Raw genomic sequence first — 16,253 nt, 5'->3', positions numbered from 1 at the left:
TCCAACTTTTGGCTGGGCGCGGTGGCTCATGCCTGTAATCCCAGCATTTTGGGAGGCCGAGGCGGGTGGATCACAAGGTCAAGAGATCAAGACCATCCTGGCCAACATGGTGAAACCCCATCTCTACTAAAAATACAAAAATTAGCTGGGCATGGTGGCGCATGCCTGTAGTCCCAGCTACTCGGGAGGCTGAGACAGGAGAATCACTTGAACACGGGAGACAGAGGTTGCAGTGAGCCAAGATCGCACCACTGCACTCCAGCCTGGCAACAGACCAAGACCCCATTTCAAAAAAAAAAAAATCCAACTTTTGAAAAAACAAAGAAGAGGTGCTTATAGCATGAGTGAGATTTAGCAACTAGGAGGCTAGGAACCTTATGGGAATATTTCCAGAGGGTTTTGGTGAGAGAGCAGTTTCAATTTTAAACTTTAATAGCAAAGATGAAGAAAGAAATCCACGGTACTTGTCACTTTAAACTGGAAATACTGATTGCCTCCAAAGAGAGAAACTGAGTGGCTGAGGAAGGGGGTTACAGTATACTGTTTTGTACTTTTAAAGTTTACTAGACTGCGTGTGTGTGTGTGTGTGTGTGTGTGTAAAGGCAACATGTGATATCACTAGGAGCAGAGAAAAATATTTTTAAAATGTATATGTGCTCACTGTCTAAAAACCTAGGATGCTTATATTTTCCTTCTACAGTACACTTTTTTTAATAAATTGAGAGATTAACAAAATTAATCCATCTAGGAAATATCTATAGCCTTATTTATTCTTTAGAAGATTTACCCACTCACCCCCAACTCAAAATAGAAACTGAACGAAATTTTAGGAACAATCATCTCAAAAATGAAAAGAAGTAAGCAATGTAAAACACGACTTCAGAAATAAAATTTAAATTTGACAAAAGCAGAAAACCCCTCTGCTGTCTACACTCTGATAAACAACTGTAAATATTTCGTGTCTCTTGAAATATGTGAGGCGTTTCAAATGATTTTTACATAAGATAAAGTTACAGAAATAAATGGAGGTGGCTCAGATAAACTAAGTGAGAGATGAGGGGCAAGAACAGGTGGCGCAGATCCTTCCAACCAGGCCCAAATCCAAGGACCACTTTTGATCTCAGTAAGAATTGACAGCAATTCTTGGATAAAATACACAGATAAAATAGTACACAATATGATGGAAGTAAAATGTATTAGCACATTACCTTGCCAGAAAGCAAAATTTCTAGACTCAGCATGACACGCAGAGATAGGCGGATGGTGGCTGACCTGATGGAAACAAAGGACAGAAAAACAAAAAATGAATGAACTTTTGCGTCTAATGAAATCCATTCTTTCTGCCCTGCACTGAGATGTAACACAGTGTGCAGTGCTGAACTGAAGGAAAAACTTCTTTAGTTTCCCTCAACAAGTCTGTCCTCAAGAGGGCGCTCCTGATACAGTCAGCTCCCGCTGGCTCAGCTTGGTCAAGGGCGAGGGGAAGGCCCTTGAACGGAAGCTTCCTGAAGCCTCCGTGGGAGGGCGGCCAGGTGGCGAGTGATGAGGATAGAGGCGCATTTTGAAAGACATAAAAATAAAAACAGGGACATGTGAGGACTGCTCATCCATAACATATAATCTGACATTGGCTACCAATGTCAACATCTCCGTCAGCTGTTCTGAAAGTAGCTGCAGATGTTTTAATTAAGATATCAAATAACAAGTATTCTAAATGCAACCCAAAATGCTCTTCCTTGGGCTTAGCCAATTTAACTCTTGAAAACTCTGCATCATAAAGTCCAGCCTCTTTTCAAATCACCTACAAGAAGACCGATGCAAGGTAATTTTTTTAAAAAGAATGTTTCTATTTAAAAAAAAAGGTTAACACACAATTGTTGAGGAAATGTTAGTCAACTGTTAAGAAAATCTTATTTACTTTTTGTCAAGATAAAAACTTTCTTGAGCAAATAAGTAATCCCATTTCAGAAAAGAGAATCCCCTGGAGCACAGACTGCCTTTTGGCAAGGGGTCATTACTCATTCTATTCAGTAATGAAGAGGCTGAAGAGAAAACGGCTCCTCCCTCTATTTCCTCATTATCTCAGTCCCACTCAGGGAACGTTGAGAGGTGTATATGCTGTCATTCTAAGTCAGCACTGGTGAAACCACAGTGATGCTGCCGGGGTGTTTCCAGAAAGTTCTCTGATGTAGCTGATTCTTAACAGAGGTGTCTTACACTGAGAGTATCTAGCTCAAAGCCTGCACCTTATAAATGAAGAGACTGAAACCAGAAAGATTAAGTAACATTTCCCAAGCCACATCGATAGTCAGGGAAGTCCCAGCAGTTTTGGTTTACCTCACTGGTTTCAAACTTTGCAAAAAAAAGAAAAAAAAAATGTTTTAAGCAGCTGTACAGTTTTCAAACCCATCTTATCAAGAACCCAGAACACTGAGCCCTTGCTTGAGATAAACAGGTGAGGAGGAAGGGAGGGCAGTGGGTGACAAATCCACAGCTGTTCACCTTCCTTGGGACCCTCAGCTGAGGAACATGGTTTGAAAACTACTTCTGTATGCCAGGCCTCCAGCAGGAGGACTGCAGGGCTGGGAGGACGCGGTCACACACGCCACACCCAGATGTGACTCATGGGATTACAGCCATACCAGTGTGGGCCAAAGAAAGGTAGAGACACAGATGTAAATCATGTAGGTATCTTTCAGATTCCTCAATGAACATAAACGCCAGTTGCAATACAAAGCAGGAGACCCAAATCTGCTGCTCTTTGGTTTGTCTTAGTTCCCACGTGCCTCCTAAGAACGTGAGCCCTTCTGTGCCTGTGGGATTTTCAAGGGCAATTTTCACTTCAAGCACTGACTTAGAAACCTAATCCCATAATGTAACTCTCTGATTTCCCTTGATGTTGTCTTTTTTCTTTTTTTGAGACAGAGTCTCACTCTGCCACCCAGGCTGGAGTGCAGTGGCACAATTACAGCCCACTACAGCCTCGACCTCCAGGGCTCAAGTGATCCTCCTGTCTCAGCCTCTCAAGTTGCTGGGACTAAAGGTATGTGCCACCACGCCGGGCTAATTTTTTCACTTTTTGTAGGGATGGGGTCATGCTATGTTGCCCAGACTGGTCTGGAACTCCTGGCCTCAAGTGATCTTCCCACCTCAGCCTCCCAAAGTGCTGGGATTACAGGTGTGAGCCACCATATCCAGTTGTCTTTTAAAAAAAATCCTACCACTTGGAGATACCTTATATCAAAAAATGCTACATTCTTCTCCTTTTCTTCACTAGCTGTCTCTCAATGGAAACAATGGAGCTAGCTTTGAAACCATAGGATCATATAAAACAAAATCAAGGTGCAGTGGCACAGCCCTGTAATCCCAGCTACTTGGGAGGCTGAGGCGGAAGGATCCCTTGAGCCCAGGATCCAGGAGTTCAAGACCAGCCTGGGCAACATAGTGAGACACTATCTAATAATAATAATAATAATAATAACCATTAACCAGCTCAAGACAATCCCCACTCCCCACTTCTCCACCCCACCTGGCATGACCCGCTATGGAATGGAAGGAAAGTTATGAAATGTTCCTCTCTCCCATAATGTAGACATACTTTAAAGTGGATTATTATGAAGTAGATTATATTCATCCCACAAAAACAATGTAGCAATGTGGGAGAGGAGCACTATAGCTTTGATGAAGAATTTGGCATCTTTACAGGTATGGCCGAATGTAAACACAGTATATAAAAACCATACACCTCTTCTGTAATAATTTTAAACCCCATAAAGCAGGGATAAATATACTATCCATATGAATTATAAAAGAACCCCTACAGTATACACCATCTCATAAAAACCCAACCTTGATTTTTTTAAACTATTGTGTTAGATAATGAATGAATGTTTAGCAGATTATGTTTAGATGGGTTCAACACATTTTCTGAATAAGTCTCAACCTTCAAATATCAGTAACTTTGCTTATTTCTTTATGGCTTACGCAGGCCTTTGGGAATGGTTTATTTGGCCCACATTGCTTTTAAGAGTTTTACAAAGCTTTCTGGGGAGATTTACATTGATAGCTTATTATTATTATTTTGTATATTTCCTATTTCTGGAGCATCTGCCACGTGCTGCACTAGTGTCCAGGAACGAGGGAAAGGTTTTTGTTGTTCCATGGACCTGGGCCCTGACTGCAACATCATTTGCTGGCTGTATGACCTTCACAGCTTTTCAATCCCTTCAGCCTCTGTCACCTCATCTGTAAAATAAGGCTGATTCCACTGACTTGGCCGACTAAAAAAAGAGAACACATACAAACTGTCCAGGATCATACGCTGATGTGGATTAGGCAGAGACTAAGTGAAAATACACTCATTTAAAAAATCAAAATACAGATTTTTAAAATGAGTGTATTTTCACTTAGTTCTTATGGTAGCCTTATATCTTGGTTAGCCAGATTTTATAAATTAGGAAATAGGGGTTCTGGCCAGCAGAGCTTCCCCAATGCCACACCATTAATGAGTGATAAAGATAGCACTCCAAACCTGCGTCATCCTCTTCCAGATCCAGGGCTCGTGTCCCTCCCCAAAGCCAGGACACATCATTAAGGTTCCTTCTCATGGACATTTAGAGAAAAAAATCTTTTGAATTTGACCTTTCCAACCTGAGTCTCACATATTTCTTTGTAAAATGAGGTGTGAGGATCCCTCTTGGCTTCAAAATGCTCTGATTCTAACATCTGCTGTTAACGTCTTCTTCAAATCTTAGCATCAAAGGTGGCGGCGGATGCTGGCCAACTTGCAAAAATTATACAAAGGCTTTGATTAACTTCAATGCCCATGGAAAAAGGTAATTCACAGTTAATCACTTAATCTTTGTTGATGGCAATCTTTCTAAAATCTATTAGAGTAGAGAATAATGAGCAGAATCTAACCTGTCTTTGTTATTGTAGGATTTTGGTTGAGTCTGTATTCTCCTTACATTTTAACTCAGGGAAAAAGGGCAGTAGATGCATTTGTCTGAATTGACCCAGCCCTAGAAGAGATGCTGTCTGTTAGCCTGTTGAATAAACCCAATTTAGACATTTTTTTTTTTAAGCGTTCTTCCCTATCACTTCCTCTCCAATCAAAGAAGAACAATTCTTGATTGGTAAGGATGCCCAAGCATTCAAGAAATCAGTACACATGGTTTTTATTATGCAAGTATTTATATGGTAACACATGTATATGTATCTATCTTTCTTTCTACAAGCCCCAATACAGTTCCCCTGGCAGTTAAGAATCCTGGTAATTTATAATTTATTTATATATCTGAGGCCTTTCTTTACCTTGACCTAATCATTTTTAATTTATGCTTTGAATGCACTTTATATAAGAGGTCAAGGGAGAAGCAGATAGGAAAAGGATATATTTTCAGTATTTTTGTACTTTGTAAGTTTTTATTTTTCAGATTTAGAAAAGTAGCCCTTCAATACATTAGTTCTCCCCTGCAACTGCTCCAAGGCATAACTATCCAGTCCTCCTAGGTCCTGATTTCCCTGCAGCAATACAGGGCAATAATGAAAAAGAGGGCAATTGCCAGGTGAAGAGGTCATCCAGAGAGGGGACCAAGTGGCCATTCTTTCCAGGTCACTCATCAAGTACTTATTGATTGCCTGCGATGTGTCAGGCACCATCCTAGTCACCAAGGGTAAAATGATAAGCTAAAGAAACAAAAATTCTTACCCTGATGGAATTTATATCTTAGTATGGAAGTGGGTAAGACAAACGACACATAAGCAGCACATAATTTGTCAGTAGAAATGTGTGTTAAGGAAAATAAAGCAGGGCATGAGGATGTGGGGACAGTGAGTAGGAGTGCTGGTCAGACAGGGTGGTGGGGCAGGACTCTAATAATGGAAACCTGTGGGGGCTGAGAGAAGTTCGGAAGTTAACCATGCAGATATCTGAGAGAAGCACGTCCCAGGCAGGGGACACAGCAAAGGCCAATGGCTGGAAAATGCTTGGTATGAAGCAGAAGAAGCAAGGCCAGTGTGGCAGAGCTAAACGAGGAGGCGAGGAAAGTAGGAGAAGTGTCTGAGGGTGAGATTTTCGAGGGCGTTGTGGACCATGGCCAGGACTTTGGATTTTATTCCAAGTGACTTGGGAAGTTGGTGGAAGGTTTAGAGCAGCTGCTGCTTCTGTTTTAAGCAGTCACTTTGGCTGCTGGATAAGGAATTAATTGGCTCTGGAAACAGGAGACCAGTAGTGAGTCCTACTGCAGTAATCCCAGTCATTGATTTTAGCGGCCTGAGCTAGGTGACCAGCACCAAATGGGAGAGACAGTGAAAATGGCTGGCTGTAGAAGGAAGGCAAGGAAGGCTTCTGAAGGGAGACCCCAGGATTTGCTGATGAGAGGATGTGAATTATGAGAGAAAGAGCTATTAAGGATGATGCCAAGAATTCTGGCCTGATTTTGGGGAGAATGCAGATGCCAATTATTTTCCCTTCTCCCATGTTCAGAGTGAATCACTTACCTCATAAACACATGGCTTCTTGCAAAAAATTAAAAAACAAAAACACATTAAGTGCTGACTTGACCTAGAAATGTAGAAAACCACAAAACAATGGTTTAGCTGTCTCATATTTGATTTATTGCTGGTTTTATTTGAACGGCTTGAATTTACCCTTTGACAGTGTCTTTACTTATTTAATCAGTAATAAGTAACTCTGCTAACTAGCAGATACAAGGACTATTCAGAGGTGACATGAGTGTGCAAGGAGGAAGTGATGGGGGTGGCAAGTATAAGCCTGTCCAAGAATGTACGGACTCAGAGTCCTCCAATAAATAACAGAAAAGGAAGAAAGGCTGAGCCTGTAGAGCAAAAGAAAAGATCTTCATTTCAATCTCTTACATTTTAGTAACTTTTAATAACTGCACTCAGCTTTCCTGACACTCTCAAGGGTATGCAGGGGGGTGGGTAAATGGTTAAAATGAACAATGATCTGGACAACTAAAGTTTCATGTAATTAGGAAAAGCTACTTTTAGACCATAGCTTAATTGCATATCCTTTCAACACCAAAACTCTCCCAAAGGTATGAAAAAAGGAACATAGCCAACTGAAATAAGTTTTCTGACCCATCTTTTCCCTTGATGCAGCTCAAAACCAGTGTGCTAGCTCTGCCAGGCAGCAGGAGGACGCAGCAAGCGGGGAATCACCTGCCAGAGGACACTTAGTCCCTGACCAGTAAGGAAAGAAGGGAAGTCCTTCCTCTCTGAATTCCTCCTTTTGTGAGTTTATGCAGAAAGTCAAGGTTGAAACGGATTTTTTGGCACAAAGGAAACCTCTGAGAAGGTGGAAGAGCCAGAGGGTCAGAACCTAGGACAGGAATGTCTATGACTCACTCCTGATGCATCCTCTTTCACAAAGGCCACACCCCAGCCTACCACAGGAACTGAGAACAAAGTCCTATGTGAGTCTGGAGAGATTCTGCATGGTGAGAACGAACAGCACACACAACGGGCTGCTTTGTGTATACTGTACTCCAGTAGCTCTGAGCACAGTCACTGAGTCCACACAAGAGACCCCACAAAGGGTGAGGGGAAAAGGAGGCAGGGATGGAAACAGAGGGGCTGGGTTCTAGCATTTGCTGAGGGGCACTGGGAAGCTCAAATCCTCTAGGCCTTGGTTTCCTTGCCTGTAACTGACCCCTGCCTCACCGTCCACAGAGCGCCATTTTGGAGATCAAGTAAGATCATGAATGCACGGAGCACTCTACAAATCTAATACTTGTTCTAAGAAAAATTTTTAACAAGAAATGCTTTCTCTGGTTTCTGACCACATGAATCATTTTGATGTTGTGGTTTTGGATCTTTTAGGCGAGAAACAATACAGAGAGGCAAGCTTCGACGGAGTCGAACTCTCAAGCAGCAATGACTTCCACTTGCCTGTGGCTGCTCACCACCTCGAACATCCACATACCCAGCAAATACACAAGACAACAAAATCGAGGGGCTTGGAAGACAGAGGCAGTCATCGCTTTCCAAATCAGACTGTTGTCTAGAAAACTCAGAAGAAAAGCCAAGCTGTTTCTTGCCAGGTCCTTAAGCTTGGAGATATAATTTCCTTCAACATCCTCCTTAGAAAAAAATTCGACCCAAAAATATTAACTTGGGGGGCTTGCCCAGTTTATTATATTAGTCATCCAGAAACCTGTACTCACTGTAGAGAGGCACAAGAAAACAAACCTCTAAGCCATGAGAGCTTAAGTATATCAATGACACATAATGGACAAGGGCGGAGTCATGCTGTCTCCATCGAGGTAGACTGTCTCCTGGGCTGGAGGCAGAAAGAGCCATACCAGGTACCAGCAGGAAACAGAATAAATGCTCTGGCACTCTCTTCAGATGTGTTAAATTAGAATAGACAAGGTCGGGAGAGGGAAAGAGGGGTACTGAGCTGATAGGCTCCTGCTGGCCAGAGAAAGAGAGGCCCTGGCCCTACAACCTTCCCACTCCTGGGGCAGAGGGCTGCCTGGTGTACTGAATCACATAGCTGCATCTTCACACTGTACACTCACTTAGGGTTCTTACTGGCTCCCCAAGTAATCTGCCTATGGGAAAATCATACCTAGTCACACTGGACAATGCTTTCTGATCCCCATAGCAGGTCTATTTTTCACAGTAAATGCATATAGTAGCATTCTAGTTTATACATCAGTCTCTTGTAAGCTTAGTGTGAATTTATCCCTGAGAGACTCATCCATTCTTAGGTATATTAAAATAACCAACTATCTGCAACCATCAGGCTAAATTCCAGACAGATGAAGCAGCTCCATGATGATCAGGACTGGTGGTATGACCATGGTGAAGCCAGCTGTGAGAACTCCTGGCTGCCTGATAGCCATTTTCTGTCAGAGACTCACCAGCGACATCAAGTGCCCTTCAAACTACTTGTACCAGAAGTGGAGACATAGCATATCTTATTTGAACATAAGAAAGTATATATTATAGATACATGCCTTTCTAGTTTTCTTTCATCAAGTCATTCCTCAGCCTCCTCTCTGCCTTGTCAACACTCCTCTTACTATTCTTTTCCCTTTTTTTTTTTGAAATGCAGTCTTGCTCTGTTGCCCAGGCTGGAGTGCAGTGGTGCGATCTCGGCTCACCGCATCCTCCACCTCCCGGGTTCAAGTGATTCTCCTGCCTCAGCCTCCTGAGTAACTGGGATTATAGGCATGTGACACCACACCTGGCTAATTTTTTGCATTCTTAGTAGAGATGGGGTTTCACCATGTTAGCCAGGCTTGTCTCGAACTCCTGACCTCAAGTGATTCACCTACCTCAGCCTCCCAAACTCTTTTTTTTTTTTTTTTATACTTTAAGTTTTAGGGTACATGTGCACAATGTGCAGGTTTGTTACATATGTATCCATGTGCCATGTTGGTTTGCTGCACCCATTAACTCGTCATTTAGCATTAGGTATATCTCCTAATGCTGTCCCTCCCCACTCCCCCCACCCCACAACAGTCCCCGGAGTGTGATGTTCCCCTTCCTGTGTTCATGTGTTCTCATTGTTCAATTCCCACCTATGAGTGAGAACATGCAGTGTTTGGTTTTTTGTCCTTGTGATACTTTACTGAGAATGATGGTTTCCGGTTTCATCCATGTCCCTACAAAGGACATGAACTCATCATTTTTTATGGCTGCATAGTATTCCATGGTGTATATGTGCCACATTTTCTTAATCCAGTCTATCGTTGTTGGACATTTGGGTTGGTTCCAACTCTTTGCTATTGTGAATAGTGCCGCAATAAACATATGTGTGCATGTGTCTTTATAGCAGCATGATTTATAGTCCTTTGGGTATAACATTTTTTCCTTCATTTCAACTTTGGTGAATCTGACAATTATGTGTCTTGGAGTTGCTCTTCCCGAGGAGTATCTTTGTGGCGTTCTCTGTATTTCCTGAATCTGAATGTTGGCCTGCCTTGCTAGATTGGGGAAGTTCTCCTGGATAATATCTTGCAGAGTGTTTTCCAACTTGGTTCCATTCTCCCTGTCACTTTCAGGTACACCAATCAGACGTAGGTTTGGTCTTTTCACATAGTCCCATATTTCTTGGAGGCTTTGTTCATTTCTTTTTATTCTTTTTTCTCTAAACTTCCCCTCTCGCTTCATTTCATTCATTTCATCTTCCAACACTGATACCCTTTCTTCCAGTTGATCGCATCGGCTACTGAGGCTTCTGCAGTCTTCACGTAGTTCTCGAAACTTCGCTTTCAGCTCCATCAGCTCCTTTAAGCACTTCTCTGCATTGGTTATTTTAGTTAAACATTCGTCTAATTTTTTTTCAAAGTTTTTAACTTCTTTGCCATTGGTTTGAATTTCCTCCTGTAGCTCCGAGTAGTTTGATCGTCTGAAGCTTTCTTCTCTCAGCTCGTCAAAGTCATTCTCTCTCCAGCTTTGTTCCATTGCTGGTGAGGAACTGCGTTCCTTTGGAGGAGGAGAGGTGCTCTGCGTTTTAGAGTTTCCAGTTTTTCTGCTCTGTTTTCTCCCCATCTTTGTAGTTTTTTCTACTTTTGGTCTTTGATGATGGTGATGTACAGATGGGTTTTTGGTGTGGGTGTCTTTTCTGTTTGTTAGTTTTCCTTCTAACAGACAGGACCCTCAGCTGCAGGTCTGCTGGAGTTTGCTAGAGATCCACTCCAGACCCTGTTTGCCTGGATGTCAGCAGCGGTGGCTGCAGAACTGCAGATTTTCATGAACTGCAAATTCAGCTGTCTGATCGTTCCTCTGGAAGTTTTGTCTCAGAGGAGTACCCGGCCGAGTGAGGTGTCAGTCTGTCCCTACTGGGGGGTGCCTCCCAGTTAGGCTGCTCGGGGGTCAGGGACCCACTTTAGGAGGCAGTCTGCCCGTTCTCAGATCTCCAGCTTCGTGCTGGGAGAACCACTACTCTCTTCAAAGCTGTCAGACAGGGACATTTAAGTCTGCAGAGGTTACTGCTGACTTTTTGTTTGTCTGTGCCCTGCCCCCAGAGGTGGAGCCTACAGAGGCAGGCAGGCCTCCTTGAGCTGTGGTGGGCTCCACCCAGTTTGAGCTTCCCGGCTGCTTTGTTTACCTAAGCAAGCCTGGGCAATGGCGGGTACCCCTCCCCCAGCCTCGCTGCCGCCTTGCAGTTTGATCTCAGACTGCTGTGGTAGCAATCAGCGAGACTCCGTGGGCGTAGGACCCTCCGAGCCAGGTGCGGGACACAATCTCCTAGTGTGCCGTTTTCCAGGCCCGTTGGAAAAGCGCAGTATTGGGGTGGGACTGACCCGATATTCCAGGTGCCGTCTGTTTCCCCTTTCTTTGACTAGGAAAGGGAACTCCCTGACCCCTTGTGCTTCCCGAGTGAGGCAATGCCTTGCCCTGCTTCGGCTCGCGCATGGTGCACTGCACCGACTGTCCTGCACCCACTGTCTGGCACTCCCTAGTGAGATGAACCCGGTACCTCAGATGGAAATGCAGAAATCACCCGTCTGCTGTGTTGCTCACGCTGGAGTTGTTCCTATTCGGCCATCTTGGCTCCACCCCACAAACTCTTACTATTCTTAACACTTTATATTAAAAGGCATTGCAGGCCAGGCATGGTGGTTCATGCCTGTAATCCCAGCACATTGGGAGGCCAAGGGGGGCAGATCCCATGAGGTCAGTTTGCGACCAGCCTGGCCAATATGGTGAAACACCATCTCTATTAAAAATACAAAACTTAGCTGGGCATGGTGGCACCAGCCTATAGTCCCAGCTACTTGGGAGGCTGAGGTGCGAGGATCACTTGAACTCGGAGGCAGAGGTTGCAGTAAGCCGAGACTGTGCCACTGCACTCCAGCCTGGGCGACAAAGTGAGACTCTGTCTCAAAAAAAAAAAAAGGCATTATAGAAGTTTCCACTAAATATAAGAGCAATAGGCCGGGCGCGGTGGCTCACGCTTGTAATCCCAGCACTTTGGGAGGCCGAGGCGGGTGAATCACGAGGTCAGGAGATCGAGACCACGGTGAAACCCTGTCTCTACTAAAAATACAAAAAATTAGCCGGGCGTGGTGGCGGGCGCCTGTAGTCCCAGCTACTTGGAGAGGCTGAGGCAGGAGAATGGCGTGAACCCAGGAGGCGGAGCTTGCAGTGAGCCGAGATCGCGCCACTGCGCTCCAGCCTGGGCGACAGAGCAAGACTCCGTCTCAAAAACAACAACAACAACAAAAAAAGAGCAATAGCCATTTACTGAATATTTCCATCAGTATATTATTTTGTTTAAGCCTTACTACAACCTATTAATCAAACATTATCATTCTTAATTTGTAGATTTTTTTTTTTTTTTTTTAAAAAGGGAGGCTGAGAAAGTTGAAGGAACTTACGTAAGGTCACACATGGAGCAAATTGTGGAGTTAAGATTTGAAGCCGGCAGGTCTGCACATCCTACACCCAGCACATCCTAAACTACTAACAATAACCAGTTCTCTTTCTTGCTTATTTCATGGAACTAAATGCTAAGTTATGTAACCCTCTTTCTGTCTTTGTGCACATGTGCCCAGGAGCTCTGATTTCTCCCCCCTGTGCCACCATGGGAAATACACAAACAGATCTTGAATTTGGCCCTGTCCCACCAGGGCTCAGAGGACTGAAGCTCAACTTTACACAGCTCACGTTACTATTCTTTTCTTATAGCTATTCATCCTGTCCTGATTGTCTGCTGTAGTTTGAGGCTATTTTTGGCCTTTATTTTTTCACAAGAGTGCATATGATACCATGGAAACCAAATTATATTTTCATTTATTCTCATTCTATTTTAGGTTCAGTATTTAAATAACCCAGATGAATTCTGAATCACACAGATTATCTTATTCCCTTTAACTACTGATTTAACTCCCTACTTCCCCAGTGTCAGTCCATGTTTAATTTCTTGTTTTAGCTTCTAACTGGCAAGCTACTGACAGTGTGCTTTGGGTTACTGTATATTCATTTTGAGTTCCAGAGAACACTCCTTATCATTTACAGTTAAGATAAGCACTATCATCATAAGTCTCTCAGCCAACCCACGCTTCCCCTCCTCTCCCTGTAGTGCAAATCCATTGATAAAGAGAGCAGCAAGATAAAAGAATATTTTAGCAATCCACCCCCACCTTTCTCCTCAGTTCTCTAAGAACTGAGAGGTGAGAAATGTACAGAAGCAATGAAGTTTAATGTCCCTAGGGATTTAGGGATATACAGAGAGTGGACGTGTTTGATTGCTACCTTAACAAGGTGGGAGAGGGTGTATTTTACTTTTTAAATTTGTTATAATTTTAATACAATTTCTTTCTGCGTATCTTAGAGAAGTTTTTTTTTTAATTTCAATATGTATACACTCTATGTTAGGTAAATAATCTCCTGTTGACAAGTATTTTAGATGTTCCCAACACTCCACCATTATAAACTATGCTGGCATGCATCAATAATGACAGCAAACACTCATATAACATGTATCTTCATGTCTCAGACGCTGCTCCAAGTGCTTTGCAGACAGTGTCTCATTGAATCATCACAAAACCATGTGAGTTACATACAACTGTCATCCTCTCCACTCTCAAAAGCAAACTAAAGCACAGAGAAGCTATGTAACTTGCCTTGGGTTATCATGCTAGTAAGAGGTAGAACTGAGGTAGGATGGATCCTAGGCTGTCTGATGCCTGAGTTATTACTCTATGCTACTTCTGTGGCAAGAGCATGATGGAACCTTAGGCTGCATGAGTACAAGGTTGTGCATCCATCAGATGTGGGCAGGGACTCCTGTCCGGACCCCTCACCCCCACCCCACTGCAATATCCTAGCACCTGGAACAGTGGCAGGCACGTGGTATACGTTCTAGAAATAATTTATTGATGTGAATGAATGAATACATGAATGAATGATTCCTCTCAAATCAAAATTGAGAATAACGCATATATCTGGCGCTACCCACTCTGCTGGGGGCATTCGTGCTCTGGAATAACGATGTCAGTGTGTTAGGGAGCGATGTTAAACCTCTAAATTGAAGTTTGGGCCAATGTTCATCCTTTCAAAATTCCTTGTGCTAATGATTTTAAAGAGAAAGGACACCGGCAATGCATGTAGCCAAGCAAGTGTGCAGAATTACGGGTGGTACCAAGCCCCTGGGTGGTGGCTTGGCTTCAGTGGAAGGGAAATCGATCCCTCCCTTTATGTTGAAAAGCACTGTAATTATCTTGGCTGCTTTGAAGCCAGTGAAAGGTGGAACATAAATATTTCAGAAGCACATTTAATGGGAGACATAAGCAACCCCTCCCAACAAGCAAAAAAGGGTGTATATCTACCTGTTCTGAAAAAAACTGGAAGCCCTTGTCCTCCCGAATACATTCATATGTTTCTCCAAGAACCGGATTAAATGGCTTGCTTCCAGCTCGGTAGTAGCTAGATGCATATGCTGATATGGCAAAGGCTGCCACATATACCTAAGGACAAGAGAAAAGAACTTTGTCATTTCCGTGTCACCAAGAGCTTCATTGTTCACAAAGAACTAAACAAAATAAAACCTCTATGATTTTCTTTCAGAAATCCAAAGATTTGTCTTTGGTTGTTTAAAAACAACCAAACCAACATAGGTTTAAAATTGTAGGTTTAAATAATGTTTATCTGGGCCCCAAAACAAATTAACCCAATGTTTTAAAGGTGTCCGTTTATCTTGATGCCTAAAAGTTGGGAGATGCTATAAAGACAATGACATTTCTAAACTGGACTACACTGTTTCTGGAGACTGTTAAGCTGAGTCCAGTACTTTTAAGCCTGACAGTATCTGAGGATCCTGATATGGTGCTAAGGCTTCAGGGGTGGAGTGGGGAAAGAGTATTAAAAAAGGAGTGTTAAAAAATCCCTCCAAAACTCAGGAATCAGCATCATAAATTTAACCATTCAAAATGTGATATTATAGAAACCAAAACATTCATTTTGACCAAAGAAAATCTGTGAGTCACTTCCTAAGCCTGGGAAACAAGCCACAGGATATAGTGACTTTAAAGTTCTGCTTTTTTGGGAGGAAAAGTGAAACATCAAAAAAAAAATTAAAATAAAGAGAGGAAGGAAGAAAAACTTTACGTGAACACGAAGTGAACAAACTCTCTGGGCAGCCCTTACTGTGAGGTCTCAGCGTCTTTAGCGATTCCCTGTCAGGGCATCAGGGAGGCACATTACCTTCTTTGTCTTTTCTTCCATGTGTGTAAAAACAGTTAAGCCTAAGCAGTGATGGCCAATTTTCCTTTCTAATGTCGGGTAGTAACAATCTCAACATTTCTTCTTCCCAGCACATTTCATGCAGTTTCTTATACTGAAGAAGAGCTGAGTGCCTTTCATAAATGCTCACTAGTCACGTAACCTTCTTTTTAACCTTCCGCTAAATTTTTGGTGTTGCCTGTAATAGGGGCCACCTCACCACCTCATGCTGTAGAATTCTCTAGAGCAGCTGGATGGCTTATAAAAATGAGCTATGCTCGGCTGGGTGCAGTGGCTCATGCCTGTAATCCCAGCACTTTGGGAGACCGAGGCAAGTGGATCCGCTTGAGCCCAGGAGTTCAAGACCAGCCTGGACAACATGGCAAAACCTCTTCTCTACAAAACAATACGAAAGACGTAGCTGGGTGTGGTGGCACATACTTGTGGTACCAGCTACTTGGGAGGCAGAAGTGGGAGGATTGATTGAGCCCAGGAGGTCAAGGTTGCAATGAGCCGTGATTGCACCATTGCACTCCAGCCTGGGTGACAGAGCAAGACCCTGTCTAAAAAAAAAAAAAAAAAAAAAGGGCCGGGTGCGGTAGCTCACACCTGTAATCCCAGCACTTTGGGAGGCCGAGGTGGGCAGATCACGAGGTCAGGAGTTCGAGATCAGCCTGATCAACACGGTGAAACCCCATCTCTACTAAAAATACAAAAATTAGCCAGATGTGGTGGCGCGCGCCTGTAATCCCAGTTACTCAGGAGGAGGCTGAGGTAGGAGAATCACTTGAATCTGGGAGGTGGAGGTTGCAGTGAGCCGAGATGCCGAGATTGTGCCACTGCACTCCAGCCTGGGTGACAGAGAGAGACTCTGTCTCAAAAAAAAAAAAAAAAGAAGAAAAAATCAACTACACTCAAGTCAGTCCTACTTGTAACTGCCCGTATTCTTGAAACCTGGGTGTCTGTTCCTCTCCCTGCTTCTCCACACTGGTGACCTGTGAAACAGTACAGCCACACCGTGTATGGAATGCTGAATCAACCCTTAAATC

General features: G+C 43.3%; 1 protein-coding gene across 4 annotated transcripts in view; it reads right to left on the bottom strand.

The window, feature by feature from the left end:
- Nucleotides 1-16,253, bottom strand: part of OSBPL3 (oxysterol binding protein like 3) — a 189,109-nt gene that overhangs the window by 22,568 nt on the left and 150,288 nt on the right. For all 4 annotated transcript variants that reach the window (XM_032759091.2, XM_032759126.2, XM_032759116.2 and 1 more), the window contains 2 exons: nucleotides 14,313-14,450; nucleotides 1,209-1,272 (listed from right to left, as the gene is read on the bottom strand). In XM_032759091.2, the coding sequence (XP_032614982.1) occupies nucleotides 1,209-1,272; nucleotides 14,313-14,450 (202 nt within the window). The remainder of the gene's footprint in view (nucleotides 1-1,208; nucleotides 1,273-14,312; nucleotides 14,451-16,253) is intronic.

The sequence above is a fragment of the Hylobates moloch genome, unplaced genomic scaffold (genome assembly GCF_009828535.3).
Source record: "Hylobates moloch isolate HMO894 unplaced genomic scaffold, HMol_V3 SCAFFOLD_1, whole genome shotgun sequence".
Classification (NCBI taxonomy): Eukaryota; Metazoa; Chordata; class Mammalia; order Primates; family Hylobatidae; genus Hylobates; species Hylobates moloch.
The sequence above is the reverse complement of the archived record's forward strand: the minus strand, read 5'-3'. Positions and strand labels throughout refer to the sequence as shown.